The sequence below is a fragment of the Acanthaster planci genome, linkage group LG02 (assembly GCF_054643075.1).
Source record: "Acanthaster planci isolate LZ-2023a linkage group LG02, COTS_SCS, whole genome shotgun sequence".
NCBI classification, from domain to species: Eukaryota; Metazoa; Echinodermata; class Asteroidea; order Valvatida; family Acanthasteridae; genus Acanthaster; species Acanthaster planci.
The window spans coordinates 17,623,020-17,650,557 of record NC_141778.1 but is presented as its reverse complement, the minus strand read 5'-3'; the positions used below and the strand labels follow the sequence as shown (position 1 = coordinate 17,650,557).

The 27,538-nt window shown below is 41.5% G+C and overlaps 1 protein-coding gene across 3 annotated transcripts in view; it reads left to right on the top strand.

The window, feature by feature from the left end:
• c2cd3 (C2 domain containing 3 centriole elongation regulator) overlaps positions 1-27,538 on the top strand; it is a 38,952-nt gene that overhangs the window by 5,178 nt on the left and 6,236 nt on the right. For 2 of the 3 annotated variants that reach the window (XM_022244670.2, XM_087133536.1), the window contains 29 exons: positions 337-604; positions 1,342-1,504; positions 1,789-1,899; positions 2,388-2,525; positions 2,684-2,948; positions 3,311-3,500; positions 13,453-13,574; positions 14,163-14,281; positions 14,950-15,129; positions 15,722-15,922; positions 16,202-16,432; positions 17,040-17,178; positions 17,513-17,637; positions 17,789-17,890; positions 18,130-18,216; positions 18,805-18,909; positions 19,423-19,502; positions 20,249-20,304; positions 20,821-20,973; positions 21,224-21,352; positions 22,180-22,274; positions 22,662-22,799; positions 23,041-23,184; positions 23,475-23,579; positions 24,006-24,186; positions 24,806-24,949; positions 25,517-25,783; positions 26,359-26,502; positions 27,096-27,207. In XM_022244670.2, the coding sequence (XP_022100362.2) occupies positions 337-604; positions 1,342-1,504; positions 1,789-1,899; positions 2,388-2,525; positions 2,684-2,948; positions 3,311-3,500; positions 13,453-13,574; positions 14,163-14,281; positions 14,950-15,129; positions 15,722-15,922; positions 16,202-16,432; positions 17,040-17,178; positions 17,513-17,637; positions 17,789-17,890; positions 18,130-18,216; positions 18,805-18,909; positions 19,423-19,502; positions 20,249-20,304; positions 20,821-20,973; positions 21,224-21,352; positions 22,180-22,274; positions 22,662-22,799; positions 23,041-23,184; positions 23,475-23,579; positions 24,006-24,186; positions 24,806-24,949; positions 25,517-25,783; positions 26,359-26,502; positions 27,096-27,207 (4,294 nt within the window). The remainder of the gene's footprint in view (positions 1-336; positions 605-1,341; positions 1,505-1,788; positions 1,900-2,387; positions 2,526-2,683; positions 2,949-3,310; positions 3,501-13,452; positions 13,575-14,162; positions 14,282-14,949; positions 15,130-15,721; positions 15,923-16,201; positions 16,433-17,039; positions 17,179-17,512; positions 17,638-17,788; positions 17,891-18,129; positions 18,217-18,804; positions 18,910-19,422; positions 19,503-20,248; positions 20,305-20,820; positions 20,974-21,223; positions 21,353-22,179; positions 22,275-22,661; positions 22,800-23,040; positions 23,185-23,474; positions 23,580-24,005; positions 24,187-24,805; positions 24,950-25,516; positions 25,784-26,358; positions 26,503-27,095; positions 27,208-27,538) is intronic. The other variant, XM_087133537.1, reaches the window with a different exon arrangement.

Sequence of the window (27,538 nt, the reverse complement as noted above, 5' to 3'; positions counted from 1 at the left end):
ATTTTCAGGACCTAATAAAATGAAAAAAACATTATCATAGATGCCAAATAATGTTAACCTCTTACTTTAGAAAGATGGAAGGCTTTTTTATCCGGATTACCATGTAGCTCATTTTCCCAATATAGCCATTAGTCAGTACGTACATCGCATAAACCTCCCCCAACATAAAGTGGCAGCCAGGCCTTTCTTGGACAGCCATATGTTGTGTTTATAATTTTTATTTCTTCCTTTTTATGGTCATATTTAACAGAAAAGACAAAACAATTGGCTGCCCACTAAATGACACCTGATTGATAAACCTGATTGTTTCTCTGCTTGGCTTCATGCGATATATAGGAAGTACTGAAGAGTTAGCGAGGAGGGAAATATCAGAACTGGTCTCCCCACGAAGGCACCGCCACCTGGACCCGTCCAGCCAGCCAGGCAGTGACCTGATCTCGGCACTACTGGATCGGGGCACAAAGCTGAGAGACAACATGATTAGGTCCGAGCTAGACAAGGGCTCGTCGGCTGTGAAGGGAGGGTACCAGGGGCAACCGGAGACGATACACAGTGGCGTGCCGGTGGATGTTGTCAACGCTCATGAAAACCGGCCGATGAGAAGGTATGAACCCTGCACTTTTGTTCATTCTTAAGAGAATTGCTATGTACATGGGTTATCAGTTAATAGAGGCCATTTCTTTGTATGCATCCTAAATCTGCCAAAATCCAACACAAGTGTTTTGATGGATATAGAAATAAATTGCTAAGGCACAACTTCTTTACACAGGGGCTGATGTCCCAGATGTTTGTCTACAGATGATATGCCCTTGACTTATTGCGTGCCATTGGCTTTTGGAAGATTCATGAAGTAAGGGATTGAGGCAAAATGTGATGAGATAGTCAGAGAAAAAGCCTCCAACTTGTCCTATGCAACGTAGGAACTGTTTGTAATTTGTTTAGGGTACTGGTATGAACCATCCTGTATATGATCTGTACAGATTAATTGTATCATTTCATTACCTCCTTTCAAAGACCCTTATATTATCAGCAAGTAATGTAGATACCTTTGATCTTGGAAGCAGGCATCAAAATTAATCATTTTACACCAATTTTCTCTTCATGCTCCCTTTAGTGCAGTGCAATTAATCAGTATTAATTTAATTAATATGCATGTGCAACAGCTGATAATTGGTGATATTATTCCATGCCCTCCCCTACACCTGTGTTAAAAATTACTAAGTCTGAAGCTGTCATGCAGATGCTTTTCAAGTGGTACTGAGATTGGAGTTTATAGACCACTTCTGGAGTAAACTTGATTTTAGATTAATCTTCATTTTTAACTGATATATCTTGTGAAAGACGTTCATCTGGAGAACTTTTCCGTGAGATCCTTCGCACTGGTGACAATCCACGTCCTACAGAGAATGGTTTTGAACACAGCATCACTGATGAACAGACTGTTGAGCTTCTCTTTGGCGATCGGATCTCTGCAAGAGAGCTGAACGACCTCAAAACATTGCAGGTAACAACTTTGTGTGATACTCAAAGGGTGACAGTAAAATGTTGAAATCTTCTTGAAGATACACGAAAATCTAACAAGATGTTGTGAAATTATTGAAGTTGTTTGCACTGTTGTTTTTGTTGCTGAAATATCGCAGCTGTGTTGTCTATCTTTAGTTGGACTTTTCTGTGCCAAAACGAAATCTATTTGCATTGGCGTCTTTAAACTACACCAGTGTGCTAAGTGAACATGACCTCCAGAATTACCTTTGACCTCAAGCTGATCTCTGACTACTCACCCTGCAGTCTGAGCTGTCTCCTCAGTCCAGTGTCTCCTCTGAGAGTGATGCCATCAGTGAGACGGAGGATCCTCTCAGAGATCAGAGTATCCTGGAGGAACTCTTCTACAAGGGAGTGGTGAGATTCTTGGCCACACTGTCACAGTTTGGGGCTGAATAATTGGGTGACAGCTTTTGAAGGCTGCGTTTAATGTAAAAATCATCTGAAACGAATCCAGAGGAGATCTGTTGCTGTCATCTGTCAAACATTTTCCTGTTTACAAAAGTGAAGTCTGAGAAGTTTTAGGCCTCGGGACATCAGATGGGCCCCGATGAGGGTATAAAAGCCCACATTATTCCAGGTGATAATCACTTTCAGTCAGAGTTACTAGAACTAAATGTTTCTTGTTGTTGCAGCCAAAATAAGACCCTTTGTTGGTCAACAAACTACACTGTTGAGAATGTATATTTTTCAGTCGATGCTATCTCCACAAACACAGTATTTACACAGGTATTCCAATCTTGTACCTTCATTGTAACTTGGCTAAATACCACTGCAAAAGGAGTTTTACTTGGTAAAGTTGCAACACAGGACCATGAGTTCTCGTCCTTTTCTTTCATGGACAGAGGAGCAGCGGTGACAGTAGTCTGAGTGATTCACTGAGCAGTGAGGAGGATGAGGATGATGCCAAGAAGCATCCGTCATCCAAGGCAAGGAGACGACGATGGTCTTATGAATCCTCCTTAAGCGATCCTGGCAATCAGGTATGAAGGGACCGCACTTTGGAGCGCTGGCCTCCTGCAAGTACTGGAGAGGGTTACTTTGTTGCCCATCAGGGGGGCCCCGTTGTGCCAACATATTATTTGCCTGCAGCTGTGCTGATATGCATGCCAAGGGATAATTTTATCCTTCACTGTTACAGAGACCTCCTTCAAGAAAAGACAAACAGCAACCTTCTGCGGATGACACCCCAAGGAAAGGTCAGGACAGCACTCCAACAGAAAAAAGCCAGGAGCCTGTGGACAAAAGACATTCGCAGACAGTGAGAACAAAAGACAATGTTCGACTCAGGAGACGGAACAGCAGTTTGAGCACGACCAGCAGTAGCGACACGGACATGGGGAGTACGTCCAGGGTGTCGGAAGGATCCAGGGTGTCCTTCCAAGAACCCCTCGTGGAGAAGAAAGGTAGATACAGAGGCCTATTGGGAATGCCAGCATTGATCCAAACTGTCCACCTACACTGGCCCTTGTGGCCAGACTATCTTGTGCATTAATTTTGAAACCAAGGTTGTGCTACGAAAAAAACATGGCTGTCCCATAAGGCACTGTGCTTACTATGTACTGGGGAAAACACAACATTGACAGATACCGCTGTTTTAAACAGCTGTAATAAACGTCCCCTTTGGTTTCTAATTTGTTGCATGCAGTATATCCAACAGAATGCTGTGGATCCAAGATGTTCAATTTACATTCTACTGCCCTGTTAGACACTGGTTTACTTCAGTTTGTTTGCTTGATATTGTTTCTTCTTGTGTCACATCCTCCAGTGAGTCCTGCTGATGGCTTGAGCGTTCAACGCCTCACCCTGCTGGGTAGAATCCACATTGCCCGAGTTATGATTGACTCCCTTACCTTCTGGACACCACCTCCAGTGAAAGCAGCAGATACAAAGCCCTCTAGAGGCAGCCGAGGGAGAGGCAGGCCCCCTAGGCCCTCCCCAAAACCAAAGACCAAAAAGTAAGTGTTTCTGAAGAGAAAAATATTATGGTTTCTATTTTAGTTGACTACTTTTATTTTTCTAGTAACTTTGGACAACATTATGGCAACACAAACATGGTTTTATTGAAAGGATTTCCTGGATGAAATTTTCTAACACGAAAAGTCTGAATCAGTGTACATGTAATTCAAAAGAAGTAACTTTCTGCAATATTTCCCAGATAAAAAAAAACATAGAGCAAAAAGAAAGGCAGTGTTACCCATGTGTGTTCACATTTGGAAAGTCATAGGATTGTGACGTCATTCACGGAAACCATGGCCTTCATTGCCTTGCCATGAATCTCATCATAATGATCTTCTTAATATCAATTTGGACTGATTTGGCATATTGAGTAATGCAATTTTAACACATAAGCAAATTATATTCTACTGCAGTTTTCCACGTTGAGTAACCACATGTAGGTACTTATCAAGTTTAAACAGCATATTTTTTTTCATGAACGTCTTGGTGTTGTTTCTCGTAAAACCATTCTGTAACAGAAACCGATTAAGATTGCGCATGAACCTCAGCAGTCGATAAAGTGACGCAGTTCTTCCTAATTTGTTAAGGATATGTCTATGGGATCAACCTTTATTTTGCAAAGAGGGAATGCCTTTAGAATCATCCTCTTTGCAATCTGTCGAAATGCCCGATTAAATACACAGTATATAATCACATTGAGGAAGCTGTTGCAAGCAGCTAGCCAGTGCACCACAAACTCGAGCAAGGAGGGCATAGTCGTTCCCTTCACGGCGAAAATGAGCCTCGAGAAAAGTGAAGGGGTCCAGCAGGCAGAAAAACCTAACGTAACGGTGAGGAAAGTCTGCAGAGCTTTGTTTTTGCATAGAGGCCGCTGGTTACCATTCTCTGATGTGGAGGAGTTCTCCTTGGCAAATTTCTCTGCGTGCTGCTTGCTGATTTTGATCAGTTTGTAATATATCACAGTCATCGAAAGGGCTGGGATCAGATCCGCAAGGCAGAGGAACAGTGCCTCAAGGTATGCCTTGCTGGTGTATTCCATGGTGCATATAGCTGTCACCTTGAAATAGAGGGATTCCTTGCCCAGTAATGGTGCGAGCGCGACAGTCAGAACAGACACTGTGCCGACGATAATCACCAGGATGATGACCCGACGTTTGGAGCACCAAGTGTTGAATCGGTACGGCCACATGACGGCAACGAATCGTTCCATGTTGATCAGCACAATGGATGCGATTGACATCATGAAGCAAGCTGTGATGAGAAGAGAGTGGAAGTTGCAGTAGGCGTCCCCAAACGGCCAGTAGTCCAAGGCCGAGGCCACGATGCTTGACCAGTGTAGGATGCCCACCGTGAGGTCGCATACAGCCAGTGTAGTCATTAGGACTTTAGTGCTGTCTGCTATGTCTGGCGTGTGATGTGTCACAGTTATAGAGAGAATATTGCCAGTGATGGTGAAGAGAAACACTACTACAATGAAGCAGGTTCGAAGGATTACGATGAACATGGGCAGTCCCTGCACTGTCTCTAGGGAATCCATTGGCATAGATTCATTCATAATGTTCAGCTGTTTGGGATTTCATGAACGATGTCGTATTCCTTCATGCATGCATCACCATCACTTTGGAACTCTCTTCCTCATCATATCAGAATTATCAAGAGCGAAAATGAATTTTAAATTCTCAAAACTTACTTGTTCCATTAATTGTTCTTAATTGTTGTTTCTTGTAAAGCACATCGAGACCTTGGTGTGATGCGCTATATAAAAACTGCATTCATATTATTATTAATATTGTTATTAACTAACTCCCATCCTTGTCAGTTTTATCGCAGCTGTTGATAGTCACTGTTACTACTATTGTTTTCAAGGTAGACTTTTGTCCCAGCAATTTCTGTCTCTGCCATTTCCTACCTCTTCATGCACGCACAGTATGCACTGTGAAGCTGGAGGTGTCATTTTTATTTGCTCATTCTGTGGTAGATTCCTTTGCTGATCAAGAAAGCTGCATCTTGATTGGTCCTTTCTTGGACATAAACTGTCCCACATTGGTCCATGCTTAGCTGAGAGCTGTCCTCTGATTGGTACATTCCTTTAAAGAGTTGTCTCCCGAATTGTTCAATGGCTAGAACTGTTGCCAGGGTGAGGCCCCATTTTGGTGATGGCTGTACAGACTCCTATGGTCACTTCAGCTGTTTCTGAGACATCATCTGCGAGCAAGTGTCCAAATTCACCACCCAGTCTGTATCATTTTGTGCATCCCAGTGTGAATGTGGAACTCACTGTAAACAAATTTGATCAGAGCAGCTTTTGCATTTATGGTAGTTTGATCCTGGCATCACCAAAAAAAGTTGACTCGGAGAGATCAAAGAACAGCACCAGACTTTGCACAGTCCCATATTCCAAATTGTGATGACCAGAGATGCTCCGAGAATGCAAGCCAGCTATGAAAGTCGTTTACCATCTCTTACAGTCCAGTGATTGATTTGTTGCTCATGTGTCAACTTGGGTTCTCGATTACTCGTAACGAGTTTCATGCACGATTCTGTTCCAGTTTCGGCTGTAATAAATGGTATCTTAAATCAACACCAAATGAAGAGCCACCAGTTTGAATCACAACAAAACCAACAAATCGACCCAGTCACGTCTGTTTGCAGTCACAGTTCACATCAGCAAGATGCCACTGCATATTGAACAAATCTACAATGAAATGGTGTGTTGGCAATTGTGCGTGTAAGCAAACTCCTCTCCATGAGGCTCTGTCTAATATTGACACACTGCCCACGATTCCTGGTATTGATTAAACGGCAGTGCAGTGAAATAATTTCACGAAGACATCCAGGGATATTAGGCAATAAAGTGGAGTACAGCAATCACCATTCAGACTGTCTAATCATGACTCGTTTGTCTCTGTCAGTTGATGGGAGCATCGTTAATGAAATTGAAGTCCAGATGATATGTCATCTACATGTGTATTTCACTGCCCTCTGATTAGAGTTTTTGTTAAAGTCTGTCATTAATTGAAACTGTATGAAATTCTGGGAATGAACAGCTTTTTTTTTGACAAGTCATACATGTACACTGACAGTCACTGAAAAGACCACTTTTCATGTTCTGCTCGACTGGTGTTACCCAATGGCATTGCATTTATACGACCTGACCAATATCAAGGGACAAGTTAATCACTGAGGCGTGGAATCAAATGACCATTGTCTTATTTATCTCTCCCACAACTTAACACTGAAAGAGGAAATATGAAGAGGTGGAACCTTTTTCAGAGTGTCCAATTTTCAGCACGAAGAATGCACAGGTTTTCATTGACTGGCAGTGTACACGTAGATTTGAAGGTAAAAATCACAATCTTTATTTCTGGTATTTGTTCAGGTTATTTACATGTACATGTTCCGTGTCACATAATCTCATTTCCTCATGACAAAGGTTTAATACTGACAGCTGATATTTATGACAATTTCACCTGTTCTGGAGTTTGTAATCATTTGTGGTCACTGAAGGGTAATACACATAAGTTCTGCTTAACCTTGTACAGTAGCTTGAACTTTGAAAAAAAAAAGTCTCTTTACTATCCTTCATGTAGGTGCACTTGTTTGCCTCTAAACCTTAGCCACGATTAGTGTCCTGTTACTGTCCCCATTGTCTCATCTAGCCACCTGTCCGTCGGTCCTAAGGACAGGCAGAAACAAATTGGGACTAAAATTTGGCTTGTTCGAAATTTACACGTCCCCATTTTTACAAAAGTCTTTAATGCTGCTGAACAAGTCTCCACATTTTATTTTTCATTTCTGGAAATCTGATCTCAGATAGCACCAAGGGTTGTCGGTTTCAGAAATTTTCCTGCAAGAGGAGAGGCAGGTATTAATCTTGGCTGGGACGGCAAAGGCAGACTCTTTGAACCCAGATTGAACCTGCCATGTCCCCTTTAAAGGCTGACTGGCTATAACAATGTATCCACATATCACTTGTTTGAAAAGACCCTCCTCTGTTCTGACTTCTGAGAGCCACACATTCATCACTCTGTTTCAAATTGCTCCGTTGTATTCAGGTCATGATTGATACATGTACTCACACAGATATGTTTGTGTACGTGCTTGACATTTTGTAGTCCCAGATTTGTAGTTTGAAGTGTAGTCATGTAGTTTTTCATTTCTGTGTAAAACCTTTGGATTCTGGGGGGGCACTGGTGAGTGAAATATTAACAACAGACAGTGAGGTGAAGGAGATCGTTTGTTAGTATCATCCATCAGCTACGCATGTCAATATGAGCAAGGGATGCCAGTTTTTAGACAAAAGCCCTGATTTCAGGCTTTTTATTTAATCTCAGCTGGATTTGTCCAGAGAAATTACAGCAAAAGGCCCTCCGCATTATCCTAACAAAGGACTCTTGCAGTACTAAGACTTTCAGTGAAATCTACTCCCAGACAGGCCAGCCACCGGTTTCTGTCAGACTTGAACAGCTTTTTGGTACATTTGGTCAATTGCACATTACATCAAACAACTACAGAGACTGGCTTCCACCCAACAGAAACAATAACCCTAGGAATGCAGACAAACCCTGCTCAATCACGTGTAGAACCAACAGGTATAAATATAGCCCCAGCAGGTATAAATATAGCCCCAGCAGGTATAAATATAGCCCCAACAGGTATATATAAAGCCCCAACAGGAATAAATGTAGCCCCTGCAAGTATAAATATAGCCCTAACAGGTATAAATATAGCCCCAACAGGCATAAATATAGCCCCAACAGGCATAAATATAGCTCCAACAGGTATAAATATAGCCCCAACAGGCATAAATATAGCCCCAGCAGGTATACTTCTCAGGTATACTACTACACTTCTCAACACATGCAACTGAATTTATCTGTCCCAACATTGGTTGTGTCTTTTACATTTTTGTATTTTACATATCTTTTATAATGTTGTATATACAGTGTAATTAATCGTTAGGTTATTTTATATTTCTACTGTGATTTTGATTGTGTAAACCCTTTTAATGATTAATGAACTGTCATTCTAACCTTTTCAGCTTAATGGCTGTGAGGTTTAAATTTATATCATTATTAATTATTTATTTATTAGGTTAATTAATTCATTATTTATTAGGCTCCCCTGGCCACATTTTCAGGCTCGAAACAGGAACTTGACTGGCATCCTTGTTGTTGCCAGATTGTGTTTGTGAGAAAATTTCACAACTGAATTTAATTCGATAGGGCTTTACATATGCTCAGCCATTAAATGACCATAGCCATCTCATAGAAGTGGGAACGATTGGCTGTTCCATTGTACATAACAACATTGAAAAATGTGACGAATAGCAACGTTACTGATTGCACAGATCCACTTTACATTTGAGTTCTTTACTGACGTCACACTTTATATGTGCGCTTTCCTACAGTGGTCAGTGGACTTGTTGACTCATTGGGAAAGTGTACATGTAAACAAAGTGTGGCATCATTAGTACATACATGTAGGCCTCTTATAATATCTCACCCACTGTATTTCTTGATTGACCGTGTATGCATCAGTGATATTCACTGTTTAATAATTTTTTCTTCTCCAAAAACACTATACCATGACAACTACCAGAACATGAACATGTATGCTCTGAAGGCACTGTGCACCTTCACTGCAGTAATCATAGTACTGTCCCATAAGCTCAATGCACAGGCATAAATATTGACCACTTTGCCTCAGGAGAATTACATACAGGTACAGGTATATGCACAATAGATCAACTCACAAAGTAAGCTTTACTATGCTACATGTACGTTATAATCAAATGCGTAGTGGGTAATTCCAGAAATTAGGGGTCCAAAAGTGTGACATTTTCATGTCCCTGTTACATCTGACTTTTGTTATTTGACATGGAAATATCATCAGGATTTATTCAAAGTAGTACTATTTGTTTGGCAGGTAATTTGCATTAATTCATCACTCTTGGAAATTGGAAAATTTGTTCTGAACTTACAAATTCATATGTCAGATGTAACAGGGACACACAAAAATGGACCCCTAAGTTCTGGAATTACCTGTGTACATCTGTAGAATATTTGACATCTACCGGGTAGCTGTACATTGTACCAAACGGTATTTTCTTATATATCCTGCAAGGGTACCTTCAATGTTGAAATTAATTCAAGAAAACTTGGAAATTAAATTTCAATGTAAGCATTGGGAAATATGCTGGCTTAGCACAATTTCAATCAAGCATGCCATATTATTTCACTGCGTATAGTAGAAGGCGACAAGCAACGTCAGAAGCTATCACTGCGGTGGCACAGTGCTCATGGACAGGTGGTATGTGTGCGTTTCATCAAAAAAGGTGCTTTATACCAAGCACGCACGAGCAAGTTTAAGCATGCAAGTTTAAGAATGTGCATTATTATGGTGCCACCACAGTTATGGTGTCTCCTTGAATTACCATATGTGCAATTTTCCAGGAAAACAGTTGTAGTGTTATTTTTAAATCAGTCAAGATCAAGAAGTTAATACATGTATATATGTAATTCTGTGTGCATGTACACGCACCTGTATGCCACTGTTTCTATCACACTGATATTTGATCCAAGCAATGATTTGTACTTTATAAGGTTAATGTTTGTGTGGAAAATCTCGGTGTTCTTTTCATCCCATCAGCTAAAATATTTTAAAAAGGTTTCATTGTTAAGTCTATTCACCTGATATAGTGGTACATGTATAAATGTAGCTGACACAAATGTTGAAATTTCCCAGGATCATCATTCCTTTGTTTCTTAAATATGCTATCGTCATCGGGGAACACAAAGCTTTGAATTCCTTTTTTCTCTTTGATGCTAAATTCCCTCAATGGGAAGACTTACTGGTTCATGTAAGCATTTTCCAGCATTCTAGGCCTACATTTATGTCATATCGGACGCAAAAAATGGACCCAAATTTATACATTGCTCCTTATGTCAGTGCATCTAATTTCAGTGAGGAAGATTTTCTTTAGTTTCAGAATGTGTTTCCCATTTCAGGAGTTGGTACCCCTAGTTGCATAAAATTGGAATCAAATATTGATACTGTATTATGCCAGAAGTTGAAGGAGGCTTAGGAAAAAAAAAAGAAAAAGAAAAGTTTACAGCTGTAAGTTTTGAACTTGCACTGTAACAGAAGCTCTGCAATAAAGTAAAAGTTCCCTCTTCATTCGCTTTGCTGTCTGCCTGAACGACGGAAAAGAGAAACAGTATATGAAGACATTGACAAAGCTTTTGCAAGCGATCAACTGTGTTGTCATGAATTCCAACCAGCTTGGTAATCCGATGCCGGCTGCCGCAAAGGCGATTGTGGTTGTCAGGGGCAATGTCCAACACACGATAAATGACACTGTCACAAGTAGGAATGTCCGCACAGCTTTGTTGTTGTGGACAGCATTGTTGATGCCATTTGGATTGGTCTGCCTCTCATGCTTGCGGCTTATTTCGATCATCCGACAGTAAATCAGAACAATGGCCGTAATGGGCAGGAAATCATACACCAACAGATAAACCAAAACATGAACAGTGTCTCCACAAACAAGAAAACAAATCCCAGCATTTTTTATGTAATATTCATTTACATGTTCTTCGCTACCCAGTAACCACAACAATGAAGCGGTTGTTACGCACAGCACAGCTGCAACTACTATGGAATTAACTATTCTGTGCTTGGAGCACCAAAGTGGAAAGCGGTAAGGCCGTGTGGTTGCGATGTACCGCTCAATGTTCAGAAACATAATCAATACTATGGACATGAAGTAGCATGAAGTGATCAGAATGGCGTAGATACTGCAGAACACCTGTCCGTAGGGCCAGCTGTCCAGCCCCAAAGCCACAGTCGCTAGCAGCAACAGCGTCCCGATTGACAAGTCCTGAACAGCCAGCGAAGTCATCAGGACTTTGGTGCTCTCCACCAGATCGGGAATGCGACGCGTCACGGCTATGGATGAAACATTCCCAACAAGTATGGCCGTAGTGGTGAGGCCAGCGAAGCATGTCCGCAGTACGACAGGCCACGAGGAGTCCCGGAGGCTGGTGTGATTCCCTCCGGACATGTCAAATGTACCATTTTCTGTTGTCATTGCTGTTGAGATTTTCAGTTGTCCAATTTTGCAGCAAGCCCTTTTTGTTAACTTCTTTTCCTGTATAAGCTGGTTTTTGGCCACACCAGATTAAGGTGCAGAATTACAAAAGTGAAGGACTCAGGTACATACTGCTCACAGACTGCGAGAGAAATCTGGGTGGAGCCTCCAGCTGGACCAAGAGAGGGTGCACTTTTCTTACCAAACGGACGCTCCTTTGGTTGGAACTGAACTTTGCTGGTTCATGAACAATTATGAAATGCACGCATTACGGTCGCATTGCTACCAGCAAAATGAACGCTCCTGATCAGTGTGACTCTTTTCAACTGAGGAGGTGTTTCTGCCCGAGGCGGATAGGAAGCAAAGTTCTGCTTGCTGATGATGAAAGGACACTGCCCACCTACCCTAACTGTGCTAAATGTACTACTGTACTTTATTTTATAGGGAATGACATTAATTTTTAACCTCATCTTGAGTAAGACCTGCACAGAAGGTCTTCTGTTGATTGATTCCGGTGCGGGTGCAGAGCTTCTTGAAGTGAGATGGATTGTCTTCCTCTGTTGGAGTGCAATGGAGTTTGTTTTCCAAATGGAGAACTGGGCTCTAAAAACAAACTTGTTGAGGATTAAGGACTCTGAATGTATGTTATGCCAATGTATCCATCTTCATAGCCTTAATTAAAGTAATCCATTTAGCAGAGTAGGGGGACCCACGTAATGAACCAAACTCAAGTACTGTATCTTATTCAAGAGTCTGTGAAGTGAATGGTGCTCAGACACATGTTTTGTACAACTTCCAGGGTCTCTTGAATGTACGGTACGAAAAGTCTCTGACATCTCTCACCGATGAATTCAAAGCCTGAATTCAAATCTCAGTCTGTTCAAATAAACTCCTGTGCAAGCACATGTTTGTCACTGTTCACCCTTGTGACTGGTCTTGTAACCAGTCTTGTGATGGTCTCAACTGCAGCACTGGCAAGAATGAGGCAGAAATGTTATTGCTGTCCATGTACACTGACCGAATGTTTAAATCTTACCAGTTTTATTGTGTGGATTGTGTTTATCAATCTCTCTACTCTGTGGTGTAGGTCTTTTTTCTCAGTACATCAGGTAGATTCCCTTCATTGTTTTGATTGGGATTTGTACTGCTCTAGATAAATTTGTAGCAGTGGTAAATTTTAGTGTTGAAACTGCGTGTCCGTATGTGGTCATGTACATGTGCATGTACATGTAGCTCACAACCAAAGTGAGGGAAAAACGTGGGTTAGTGAACTCTTGCCTGTCAAACCTTATTCATAAATGCATTTGATAGTTTAGCCATTCCTTTTGGTAGAGATCCCATCACATGGCTCTTGTTAAACGGTTGATACAGCACCAGCTGGCTGTGCACCATCCAACATGGTACACATCATCATTACGTCGTGCGCACATAGAATAATGTGTGTTAAAGACATTAGACTGAGAACCAGCGTGTGAACCAACATAACACGCTTGAGTGCTCCATTCATTTGCACCACACTTCCCAGTTTAAATGACGTCATGCTCCTGTACTCTGTATACAAGGGGATTATTGTACAAATACTCACAAGAGGAACATACCAAAACATGGCTTCAGGGGTGTTTGAAAAGAAAGAAAGTAAAACTAGAACATTATCATTGAAAACTTATAGTTTTTAAAACTTATTTTGACTCAATGACTCAAAAAGGCTGTCTCAAGAGAATAGATGCTGATAACATCCTAGCCTTGAACTTGAGCATTATCAGCAGTAGAGATCATTATCTATTCCCTTTTGAAAGTTACTTCCACACAGATCTTCATTTTGTGGAATAAAAAGCTACATTTGGAATGATTTCTTTCAGGTGTTCATATTTTGTGGAGTACCATTTTCCCATCACAGCCTCCCCGCGCGAACAAAGCCTGGTCACCAACATGTCGACCGAAGTCATGAGACTGGTCTCAAAGAAAGTAGACAGCAAAGGAGGTATGAGCATATGGGCTTGCTTCTTAAATATTCAAATCTGCTGTGCAGTTAACCTTGTGATTGATTGGTTTAGAGTGCCATTTATGAAAGTGAGAATTACCGATGCACATGCACCTTGTCTCATCTGATTGGCTCATTGGAAGAGCAAGTAACATATTCTCACAGTGAAGTGACCTTGATTAATAGTGATGCTTTGATAGGAACTGCACCATGTGTCGGTCGTTGGATTCATTTTTCACACAAATTGCTGCATATCAGTTCTTGGGCATGAGAAAACTTCTGTTTTTTATTCATGGGGGTCACATCCTTAAGATGCAGCATCCTTAAAATGTACCATACATCCTGTGTAACAGTGTACTGGATCATTAGAAAAGAACCCAGGAAAGTGATCGTGGAAGTTGCATGAAAATGTTAATTACGGTTGTCCATTATGTGAAATAAAGAAACATGAGTGACCGTGTAAAATACAGTTTTTAGACTGAAACAGCTCAGATGTTTCACAATTTGCCCTTTACTGTTTAAAGTGACATGGTCATATATGGCAATAAATCATTTACTGTTGATGGCTTACTTTTCTTTGGTGGCAAGAAATTACATTTGGTCATCGGTCTGTGTTCCCCATTCGCTTTGATGGGACAGCTGTGGACAGCTGGTGGAAGCAACTCCTGGTCTTCAAGATCTTCTCACGCACAGCCGGCCAAAAATCAGTGAGGAATTCACATTTTATTTCTGGCCCCTTAACCCTAACCCTACATAATATTACAAGTTACTACTTGTAGTAAAATGTAGTAATCAGTGCTCCGCTTGTAAGAGGACATGACCGTATTGTTCTCTGAAGCCATAAAATATAATAGATAAGACAATGTACCATACAGTGCTGTGGCACTATGAACGCATGGCTTTATTGTTCTCTGTATGAGTAACAATGGAAGTAACCTAGCCAGAAGTAGTAATACATAGCATTAGGTCCTTCAGGCTCAGGCTATTTCTTAGTAGTTTGTAGTTCTGAGTACTGTAAGCCAAACAATATGCTTGGCGGTTAGGGTTAAACAATAACATTAGCACAAGTAACAACATGAAGACCTTCAGGACCTTGCCTGTAACCATAATGAAGTCGTACTGCTTAGTTGCTTCTTTAGGCACCTGTAAATCCATTTGACGTAGAGGTCCACTGATTTTTGTGTTTTAATCATAGGCAGATATCTATCTAAACTTGTCACTAGTGGATTGAATAAAGAATTTTTGAGTCAAACTAAATTGATTAATATATCATACAATTGTCCTTTTATGAGTTCTTTATTGTAAAAACTGCCATATTTCTTGAACTAGATTTTTAGACAGGTGCTCCCTTTTACTTTTTTTCTGTCCTTTTTAGCCTGTTCTCCTCGGTGTCGCCAGCCTGCCTTTACGATCAGTCTTACAGTCTGCAGACCTTGCTGTGCTCAACTTGGACTTGGATGTTAAGGATAAGATTCACCCAGATCACTCATCCATCTCCGGTCCCGAGTCGAGCACTGCTGAGAGAGCAAAGGACACGGTCATTGGAACACTAAAGGTGTGCCACCCCAAGTCCTGTGTTTGTTTACCCTGTAACTTTAGCCTCGTTGGATAACCAGTCAAAATCTACTGAGCAAAAGTAGCAATACTCAGTTGCAATATACAAGAAGTGTGAGAATTGAGAGAAGCGTGAACCCAAAGACCACTCATCAGCAAGAGTAGAAAATTAAAAAAACTGAGAAGTAAATAATTACTCAACAAGAAAAGATCACCATATGTTGTCGCCGCAAACTGATCTGATCACTGATTTCTACCATTCAGAGCCTCAAATCATTTATTAACCGAAATCATGTGCATTCAGCTGATAGGAACAGCTTTGATATGTGCTCTTGGAGAGTGTGGTAATCACCAGGTTTGGCACAGTTTGTCGTTGAATTCTACTGTATTTTGTCGTATTTTAGCAAAATCCTTACAAAGTTACCATGGCAACAGTGCAGTTTATTGCACTTTGCTTATTTGTCATTATGGGCACAAACTCTGGGCAGCATTCCTACCCACTTAGGCTAGAAATTTGCAATTGTATTTTTTTAATCTACCCGTACAATGTGTGTTAACTTTTACAAAGTAAAATCCATCCATCTTCCCACCAGATGTCCATTGAGCTGGCTTCAGACAGCAAGGATTTCCCTTCAGCGCTGGCCAGAATGAAAGTGGCCGAGATGAGGGGAGCCAAGATCGTCTCCCTCCCGTCCAACCAGCCACACCTCCCCATCAGGATCCCCACTGGATCTGTGGACAGTGATAGCAAGAGCTCATCCCGCAGTGTGCAGACGGATAGTGCGTCGGCCCTGGTGAGAATTAAGGCTAGGGATAATGTTGCCCTGGATGTTACTGGAGCATGATTATTCAGATGGATATATGTTGTCCCTCGTCATTTCTGCTGGATTTGTTGCAACTGTTTTGGCAGTGATGAAATTATATCAAATGCACAAGAAATCATCCTTTGATGACTATTAAAAAGCATGCATATCACTTTAAACCAAAGTGCCTGTGGAATTTCATGCTGAGTGCAATGTAATTGGCTTTTTATTTCATTTTTCTAATCATGCGTCACTCTTGCTGCTAATAAGGTTCCAGATAAGGAATCTGATGACAAGCATGGACCCGCTACTTCAGCAAGAGGTTGCACAGAGGGAGTACAAACAAGTGAAGGGCACAGCCAAGATCAGCCCAGGAAGAGGCAAATGCGGGGGGAGGGGAACAGGCTACAGGAACAGCCAAGCAGAGAGTGGATGGATGAAACTCTTCAAGTCGACTTGAAGCCACTTGATTCTACAGCAAAAGCAAAGACACAATATGAGGTAGAAATCTGTATTTGCAATTTATTTTGATCTCAGTAATACATTTTATTTCTTGAATAATCAATTGCAAATAAAATTATGCCAAACTGTTACAAGTGCGGAGCTGTAAGTGGTCGTTCTGATGTATTTGTCTCATGGCACTTTTTCAAACAGAAGTCTATTTTGTACTATTGACAGGCTCATTTGTAATGAAAGTTATTTCTAGAGTTGCAAGGTGGATACCTTGAAATGAAAAAGTTTCAATTTTTTGTTTTGTGACTTTGGTTTTGAAAAGAACTACATGTATACTTCAGCTATTTTCTCTGTCCCCAGTGTTTGTTGCAGGTACAAAAAGTAACATTGAAATTGAAACCCTATGTTAAGGTTTTAAAGTAGACATTCACAGAAATAGTTTGGACTTACCACAGCATATTTTATACTTGTATATTGTTTTGTGGTCACACAAAAACAATTAGAACCCTACATTGTAGACTTTTGAGGGTGTTCCCACAGAATATCCTTAATCTCATTGCTAGCATTGGTCCTTACCTGTTTTTACCCTTGAACACAGCTACAGGTTAACTTTGTTTATCGACTCATTTCTGTGCTTCTTGTTTGATTCCTACAGGCCAGGACTTTACACTCTTTACTCTTAGTTCCTGAGGGGCAAGCCGTCACAGTCCATGGTGTTGCACCTGTGAGATCAAGCAGCAGTATCCCCCGCTCACCTCCTCAACCACATTCAGGTGTGGGAGCAGGGATATCAGGTGCAATCAATTTCTGCTGTTATTTTGCGTGGAAAATGCTGCTTGTAGAGGGCTTCATGCTGGAATAACAACAGAATGTTTAATAAAATCAGAATGGTTATTTCACATGGATTACAAGGTGTGTCTGTTTGGAATTTAGGGCCAGTTTTTCTCACGTGGATCTGGATCTCGATCACTGGTTCGCTCCATCTTTTAGATAGGTTTTGGTGCCAGTGAACCAACGACGGATCACTGATCGCGATCTGAATTCTCGTGAAACAAACTGGCTCTCAGATGCTTCATTGGGAGTGCATGTGTTTGTAATAAAAATCTGTGGTGCAATTGCGAATACCAGGGCTTGGTGGCCGGGACCAGACAACGAGAAACACCTACCTTGTATGCCGCTTGTTCTGGAGTGATGATTCTGTGAGATCTAATGTATGCTGGGGCACTACAGAACCAGATTATAACTTCACGCAGGTATTAACAACAAAATATTGAATATAAGTCTAAGCAGCCTTTACTTATCTCAAGCTCTTAAATAACTTGAGCAAGAATGAGTCACAGTAGGAATTAATTAAATGACTTCCTACGGCACATTGCTCCACTTGGACGTATCTCGGTTGTTTAGGTGTCTCCTGTGCTGCTGACACCATCGTTACTGGAGCGTGCCAGGAACAACTGCATGGTGATTGAGGTTTGGGACAAAAAGACGTCAGCTCAAAATGACCAGGTAAATGAACACGATTTTGTGTAAGTTAAGGGGGCAATAGTTCAAGGCGGCTACAGGGAATGCACCACTTGAACTGAAGAAACTTCTTGTTCAGTGGATTAGGTAAATTATCCTTCATTCTAAGCTTGCTTGATGTGAATGATTTTTTGATTTTTAATGAGACGGAGATTGTAGATTAATTTTTAGGATTTCATCAAATGCCTGTGAAATATTTTCACAAATCTTCTCTTCCCCTGCAGCTTGTTGGTATTGCCAAACTGCCACTGCATCAGTTCTACATGTCCTTCAGAGATGACAGGATCGCTGGAACCCTACTCAAGTCACAGGTACACAGACCTCCATTCATCCCATCAACCCCTCTCATGGGACTTGGAAGCCATAATAAGCTGTGTCTAAATTTCATGGCTGTGGCTTGAAATTACGCACAAGTCTATTGGAAGCCACTACTGCAAACTGGTGTGTGATTTCAAGCCTCATCCAAGTAATTCAAACATGGCCGTGCTCTTTCTCTGACACCAGCTACTTGCATTGTACCAGTGCATCATGCAGGCGGGAAACTCTTCATTTTTTACAGCATGAGCCATTTTAACATTAGTATTTATTTCTGGTAATAACACCAGGGATTCCTCAAAAGCACCCCAGGCGCCATAGCTCACCAGCCTGAAGAAACCTGTAGAGAGAAGACAGTGAGAAGCAGTCACAATTTTAGAGGTGGGAGAAAAACCCCAGGGGAATATTCTGGGTAAAACCCTTAGACTCAGGTAGGAACTGAAAACCCAACCCATGAAAACCCATGTGAACCAAAGAGTCGGGAATCAAACCTGGACCGCAGAGTTGGAAGGCGAGGAAAGAACCACTACACCAACCTGACTCGTCTAAAATGACATTGTGTAAATATTTTTCTTTGTACACAGTACCCAGTTGTAGCAGTTGACAACTACGTCAACATCATAGATCCATTCACTGGTGTCCAGCACGGCCAGCTGAAGGCACTTCTAGCTTTAGGATCTTCCGAACAGGTCAGTCATGTTTATGTACAAAGCATTGTTGAATCTGGACAAAATGACGAGGGCTTGCCCAGAATAGAGGATTTTCAATCACATGACCTTGATGGCCAGTATTCAATTTACAAAGGTGTGTGCAGAAACGCACACACCTTTGAAGTCTCTCAACATTCCAGCGTACATGACATTGCCAGTAGAGATACCCAGATATGAAAATGCACACGCCTCCGGGGACATGGTACGTTTCCTGAAATGCCTTTGCCCCTCATGTTACATCACGTGAAAAACCTCTATATCAGTGTTGCTTGCAGTTGGTTTGCAAAAGTTTGTTGAGAGGTATTTTGTGAAAGCAAAGCACATTTTTGTTTTCATCTCTGGCGATGTAATGGCGTTACTTTTTGTGTGACTGAACTTTTATTCTTTCCTTATTTTAATTTCGGCATTGTACAGCTTTTCACTAATGCTCAAGCAGGCTTGAAAAAAACATAAAACGCCCATTTTGTTGTTGTTAAACAATGCTCCCTTTAGATCTCTGCCCTTCAGAGGTTGAAGTGTGACAAGGACGCTATTGATACAAGACCTCTGAGGCCTGGTCATTACCTGGAGAGGTAAACTTACAGAAATATCCACAGGCTTTTTCTATCACAGTTGTTCTTCACTTATATTTAATCATGAAGTAAGAAAGAGTAATCTGGGCACAGCTTCTACATTACCAGACAACTGATTTTTATGAAGTTTTATGGGTCTTCTTCAAGAGCACCTCTAAGGAAAACATTTTCTCTGATTGTATCAGTTCAAATAAATATGGAAGCATCCAAATTGAACACAGTGTCATTTGTCTTCAGAGCTCAGCTATAACAAGCTAAAAAGGACTTTTTCTGTTAATGCCAAGATGTGAATTCTTAATGTAGATTTTGTCATTCTGAGGAAACGGAGAAAACGAGGGGAACCCTCACCCTGTGTTCGTAGTGGATAAACCCTTGTGCTAGCTAAACAATGGCTACAAACAATGGCTACATGCATTGTTTGGCATGCACAAGGGTTTACCCATTACGAACACAGGGCGAGGGTCCCCCTGGTGTTTCTCTGTTTTCTGAGAATGACGCAATCTACATTTAGAATTCATATCTTGGCACGAACAGAAAAAAGCTCATTTAGCTTGTTATAGTTGAGCTCTGAAGACAAATGACACTGCATTCGATTTGGATGCTTCTATATTTATTCGAACAGATAAAATCAGAAAGAAAAAACGTTTTCCTCAGAGGTGCTCTTTGATAGTAGTCACCTTGTCATTATAAAGTATTTCTGCAAAACAGCCCAACTTATTAAGCTCCTCCTCTCTTTTTGTTTGCAGGGGTGAAGCCGTTACAAAGAACAGGGCGGAAAGAGAATCCTCACAAGATGAGCTGGGTATTTAGATCTCTTTTATTCATAGAAGCTATGCAAACCGTTACCAACCTGAAGACCTTAAGACCGGGCACGTGTCGAAAGATTTCGAGGAGCAGATTTCCCTGCTTATGGAGTTTGGTTTGAAGCCTTGACAGTCCACAAAAACTGCACAGTGGTGCTTGAGAAGAGATATTACAGTCACTTTACCACAGGGGTCTGCGGTTTTACTCCTACGAGCATTGAAAAATACATGTTGACCTCAGAATGATGTTTGCAATTTCATGATGCTTCTCTGCTCGCACAGCTTTTTGGCCAAGAGAAATGTTTCATTTCATGCAGGACATTAGGAAAAGAAGTCACCGTGGTTGAAAAACCAGTGTACATAAAATATGTTAGATTTTGTATTGAAATCAAGTTATGATTGACTCAGCCTCATTTACCAAATTCTTGCCTGATTTTTCTTCGATAATTAAGCAATGCCAAGATTTAACATTGCACCCACATAACAGAACCAGCTTTCTGTTCCTTGGCCATCAGTTGAGCACATCTTTGAGGTCGTGGTGGAAGGCATCCAGTGCTTACCGCAGCTTGAAGACACCGTCTGGGGGGAGGCAGATTGCTTTGTCCGGTATCACTTCCCCTCCCAGTCACCTCCCAGGGGACCCCCTGATGGCACCCTCACTGTGCCAGGTAATAAGGAGAGTTTTATATTAAAGGCTGTCTTGAGTAGGCCTGGCACATCTGTGAGTCAGGGTATTGTTTGAGGTTTTTGATCTCAAAGAGTGAAACCGGGCTTGGGATTTCTAGGGTTTGGGACTGAAAGGATAATAACCACAGTCGCTGTGGAAACAGGGAGTTATTGTGTGTGTTTTGGTCCAGTGAGAGAGATCATTAGTAAATATCTTGCAACGTTGACTGTAATTTACTTTTTCAAATGCAGTTGGCCCAGTCTTGACACCCCATCAGACCCCTACCACCCTCTGCACGCCAGACCCTACATTCCATGATGTGTCCCGGCACAGATTGCAACTGCCAAGAGGAACACCAGTCCAGAGAGAGCTACTGACAGGTAGGCTCAGACTTTGCTGAGGATAAACTGAAATTTCCCAATTGCATCCTATGAAAAAAGCATTCTTGTTCAAGATTTCTAGGTACCAATTGTGTGTTATATGACAGGTAACTAGGGAGACCTGACATGCGAAACACTCAAAATGTTGAGGCTGTCCACCCTTAGGGTTGGTTATCACATCTACATGGAAGTTTAACACTAAAAGAGCTTGTTTGAATCATTGAAGATATACTCATCATGAGTGTCTTTACATGCCAGTCAAGTGTTAACCCCTTCACACTGGGAGGCGGCTATAGCCGCCGTAAAAATTGAGATCCTCAGCCCTCTTCTCAGCCCACACTTGAGCGAACACGGTGAAAGAAGGCAGACCCTGGCTCTAGTATATATGGTAATTGGTCTTTGTGCGTAGCCCACAAATGAAAAGACCGATTTTGCATCATAATCACCAGATTCACAATAGTCCCCACTTTAAAAAGAGGCAACGGGAATGTGGAAGGGTGAGTAGAGACGCATGCCATCGAACAATCAGCCTTTTCACCGTGTAATTCAAAGCGTGAGGCTGGAATTCTTGGAGTCGGCTTTCAGGAAGAAATTTCCGTCGTCACGTGTTGAAAATGTTAAGCATGGGACGGCCGATTTGTCAAATCCCCCTCCCCTAAAAAATTGGTTCTTTATAGAGTTAAGTAGTATTTTTTTCTATTTTATGTTACGTGAATCATCTGTGAGCATTTGAGAATTTGCCGGTGGAAGATTTTTGACTGCATTTCATGCTACCTGGCTTTCCTTAATTTTTCATCTATGATTATAACTCTCTCTTCTGTTCACAGCGTGTGCCGGGGTTGGCGGTGGAGCAGGGGGCATTCCCTTTGAAGTCTGGTGTCGTTATTACTACCCCAACATAAGGGATCAAGTTGTTGCCAAAGTTGGTATAGCATACATGTGTTGAACCCCGATATTGTCACTTTGAAAAGTGAAACTGACACCGCATCTGCAACAATGTGTATTATTTGAGTGGTGTTTTGTGCAAAATTTGAAAAGTGGTGACTGTTTACGTTCACAGAGTGTCTAAATTTGAATCCCTTTGTGGAGATAAGTCTAATTCTCAAAACCTGCTTGTTTCAGGAAATTTATATCATTTGTGGTTAAATTCTCTTTGGCTTGTTTATGTACAGCACCCTGAGTGTCACTCTTCGGCAGACAATGCTGCATTATAAATTTCTGCACTATTATTTTTTCCAATATGAAGACTTTCTGAAGCTTTGTGCAAATTTGAGCTTTTCCTGCTATTTCCCTTGGCTGTTCTCCACAGACGAGCCTCCCCCTTGCCAAGCTGTGCGCAATGGTGACCATGCAGAGGCGCGGTGAGCCCAGCGTCCAGACGTTCTCCCTGCCACTCAGGCTGCAACACCCCGACCAGGACTCGCTGACCAAGGAACAACTTGCTAAGGTATTGGGGTCTGTGCGTACACTGCTGAGGGCAGTGTGTTATATAACTCTGTCTACTAGAGCTGTCGTTGACATGTGTCAGGCTTGAATGAAAGAGTGAAGTCAGAGGGAGTTGTAGTATACCCTCGGTGTCGTAGGCAAGTTCCATCCAAATTTCTTCACGAGTCCAGTCACAAGACTAGTCACAAACATGCATGTAGACATGGCAACTTTCAATATCTGAACATCTTGTTGCTTTTCAGCTCCAAGATGCTGGGCTATTGGATGTGACAATCAACTACCGTCACAGCATAGTACAAACAGGTGGTACCGTTCCAAGGAGCACAGAGACAGGGGGTCCGCAAGTCTGTCTGTCGGTGGGCATCCTTAGAGCATGTGGCTTGAAGGTAGGGTCGCTACTCTAAAATGTTTCCGACTGGCCCGTTGAAACATAGCCGATCTGCATCAGTAGCTGGTCGCAGGCTGTGATTATAGAAAGTATAGAGTTGCTGTACTTGATGGTCATTTTATAAACCCTTTATACCCAGAACTCTCTGAGAATCTCTGGGGAGAGCTTGCTCAAGTACAGCTGGAATCCTCCTGCATTAACAGTGAACACGAATTCCTGTCTTTCACCGTCTCATTCTGTTTCACTGTCATTTGTGATAAAGACTAAATATTGATTTAACGCTCCTAGAGTGCTGCCGTGTCTCTGGCTCAGTTTGATAGCAGTCTGCAGTATCCTAGTGAGGTTGGGGTGAATGCCTATGTTAAAATGGAGCTGTCCTTTCTCTCTAAGCAGGTATGTGTTCCTGGTTGTAAGTATTTACATGTATTGGAACCATATTTTTCCAAATAATTTGATGTTGTTTTAAGGGAATCAAGCTCATTACATGTCTGCTATTGCATTCAATCGCATTTGCTGATAACATTATTCTAGGGTTGGAAATACATTTGTTCTCTTTGCCAAAAGGTGATGTCAAGACACTGCATGTCTGAGATGAATTTTTGGATGTAATTTAAAATGTTTGCATATGTTGCAATAGTTACAGGTGGTTTTTAACCTCTTTATCATATCAAAGAATAAATAAGTAGGGGTCACATCATCAAGGTGAAACTAAGAGCAAAGCCTATTTGATGGCCTGCAAGGAGAAAATCTCAGTGGGGTTCTACAAATGAATTTGAAGAAACTTTATCGGTTTGGCATGCATCTTGTATGATACTCCAGGAGGTGCGTATCACCCAAACCGTTGCCCGTACCTTCGCCCCCGAATTCTCCCACCATGTGGACTTCCCCTGTTCCCTCTTTCTTGAGGACCGGGAGAGCGGTCACCTTAGCTTGGCCGAGGCTTTGGAGACAGCTGAGATGACCTTGCAGGTCTGGCACCAAGTCCCTGGCTTCAAATCAGGTAGGCATTCACAAGGGGTTTTCCGAATCTCGGATTTGTCTCTGTCTCCTACATCAAAATTTCCTGTGGGCATATAGACCGCACATATGTTGCCATACTGTTTGTATGGGTTGCCAAAGTTTGCAGAAATATCACCATTCCACGGGTATCCAACTTTATCTCAAAATGCATATTTTCCCTATTACTGTAGTTTAAAACAGGGTTACATTTTCAATTATAGTTTTTAGTGGTAGCATATATTTACTTGGTGTTGTGATAGCTGCTTTAGATTTTTTTACATTTTAGTGCAGTGTTCCTTTGTTTTTGTACTGACAGCCAGCCATAGTTTAAACCACCACTGTTTGGCAGAAATCCCGCTCTGATGTGGAGAATGCAGACCCCATACTATGCATCAAGCCAAACCGAAACAAGAACACTTCAATTTTTCCTGCCATATTTTAGGCTTTTCCAGCAAAACATGACATTTAATTGAACTCAAAACTCTAAAGACTGTGATAGAAATCAGGAATGGTTTGAGATGCAGATTCCCGAGAACCTCAGTTTGGCATGAGGAGCTTTTACGCACTGTGTTTTAGCAACCTTGCTTGTTTCATTAATTTTTCTTTCTCATTCCTTGTAGACCACGACGTCAACTTTGTCACCGTAGACGGTGGTACGGGCAAACCAGCGGGGATTTCCGCTCGTAGACTGTTTGCTCCAACTGGGGACATTCTACTCGCAACGACAACAATACCACTGCAGTCCCTTCTCTCTCATAGAACAGGTGAAAGAAAAAGTGCAGTGTTGAATTGAAACATTAGCACTGATCTTCAGAGCGAATCAGATAAAGCAATTAAGAGATTTGGCTGGTACTGGAGTTACCGTTGATGTATTTTGTTCAGCATAAAGCTTTGAGAAGAGAAGCTTTGAAAACAGTTTAAATTGAAACTTCATTTTCTTGCAGTTATAAAACTTGATTATGAGTGGCAAGTTCAAAGTTCCTTGGGTGTCTGCTCGAACCAAAACATAAGTACAGGATTCAGTATTTCAAATACTTTTCAGTCTGCTCAGCTTTTTTCAGATCCAGCTTGAAAGATAAGTTTCTTGCTCCCCTAGAACTGTGATTAAATAAATTCTATTTTGCTTTAAGATTATCTGGTTATGAAAAAACTTTCCGACAAATATTTGCCAGTTGGGCGGAAAAGCTACGTTCTTGTTTGATTTTATGCAGAGTGGATGTTTATGCATCAAATTGATATGATGTCTTGTTTAAATTTATTGTGCAAATTCACGGAATTTCGATTCTGGAAGTCATGATGGGAATAACACGGTTCGTTCATTGGTACTTCAGGTCTGCAGGGGTGGTACCCCTTGTTGATTCCTGCCCCGGGATGGACTGAACGAACCTCTGTCCATCCTCCCAACCTCCACTCGTCTGGTTCCCTCGGGATGGCAGGAGGAGGGGGGCAGAGTCTAGATCGAGGTGGAGGCGGCCTAGAGCTGTCCGTCAAGTTTGCCCATCAGGGGGACCGAGAGCGTGTGATCGATGCGGGGAGAAGGGTGGGCTGGTCGCCGGATGCGGAGCTGGAAGGAGTGGAGGAACTGTGGGATGATGAAGGTGCCTGCGCAATTTTCCTCTTGGTTTGATATAAAACTTTGTGAGTCTTCTGCTTGAATAGAGTGGGCAGTCTGTTTCGTTGCCGTTAAAGTTGGAGTCACTACAAAATGTCTGCCTATTTCACACTTTACTTCATTATCATGCCAATACTGTTTCTCTTCTTTGTCGATTGGACAAAGAGATACTTTAAGTTCAATACAGAATATTTGCAAGAACCCTAAATTTGTGTCAAAGATTGTTTATAACTTAAATTTATAATTTAAACAAATGTGAAATTTTGATGAAAATTAATGGACTTGTCCACAGAGAGTGAATATGAAGCACTTGCCTTGTAAGTCTTTCATATTTCTGTTAAACAGAGGCCTCTTATTGTGCCAACAAGTTATTTCATTCAAAATCTTTTGTATGAAAGAGGTTTAGATTTCAAGTTTTAAAGTTTTCCAAGTGTTACAAATGGATCTGATATTGGTCACCGCTGATGTGGGTTGCAACTGCTTGAGTTTCCTGAACTACACGTACCTATCTCTGGAACTCGTCTTCAAATCAGTCTTGTATCTTTGTTCCCCATCACTCAGACACTGCAGCAGGTTCCTACTCTGCTGACATCAATGTCCACATTGATTCTGCCTGGTTCCCCGTCCACACAGCACTGCGGCCTGGCCAGCAGGCTTTGGACACTGCTGCCAAGGCATACGTCCGTTACAAGTTTTATGACAAAGGTACATATTTCCAAGGGAGTCTGTGCAAGTGAAACCAACTTGGTTAATTTTGAAGAAGCAAGGTGTAAAAAAAATGTTAAAAAGGCGTAATCAGGTGTCTTACAAGCTTGGGTACGCCCACTCCCGCACCGTAGTTGTGGGGACATACACTCAACATTTCGCCTATTTTGTGGGGACCGAAAACGTTGTGGGGACTCAGAAATGTCCCCACAACTCTGTTCAAATTTCCCTAACAAAAGAACTTGCCCCCTTAATGCGGTGAATGCCTACCCATAATTACATGCACTGTATTCTGATGCAATGAAAATTACCCAATAATCATATAGATAGACTTCAGTTAAAATCCCAGTGAAATATGATCAACATTGTAAATTACATCATTGAGCATCTTCCATTGTAGATAATGCAATCTGCATTGGTTTGTTGTGATAGCAAATAAAACTGAAACCATTTCTCCATAAACCCTGAACAAACTGAGAAACTCTACCTTCTTTAGTTTAACAATGAGGCAATAAACTTTTTTTTTGTAATTTTCCATTTTCACGTCGGACTGCATACTTTTTAAGTGACAGGGCTTGTCATTGGTTTTTCAGGTTCCGTTTGCTCCAAATTGTGTTACCTGGATGTGAATGAGGAGAGCTGTGTCACAGCAGATTTCAGGCACGGTCAACGCTTTCACACAGCACTCACTCAGCCTCTAGCTTGGTAGGTCATTCAAAATTGGGTTGAAACTCTCCTCTTGGTGCGAAATAAAATCCTACTTAGCAAATTTACATGCTAAGATGAAATCAGCAGGGAGCTCGTCGTGGGCAATGCCTATCAAATGGCATTGTGGCTGGTAACTTGCCCTTACCAAGCAAAACATTCCTATGCTTAGAATATAACTGTGGATAATAAGTTGAAATACACCAAGTTTTTGAACAAGTCAGCATTCCTAATTATAGTTATTCAAATTAAACTTACAAAGGGCATATGTATCACTTGCAGACAAGCTTAATCCACCTTTAAGGAGAGATTTTTAAATAATGGCCCATAA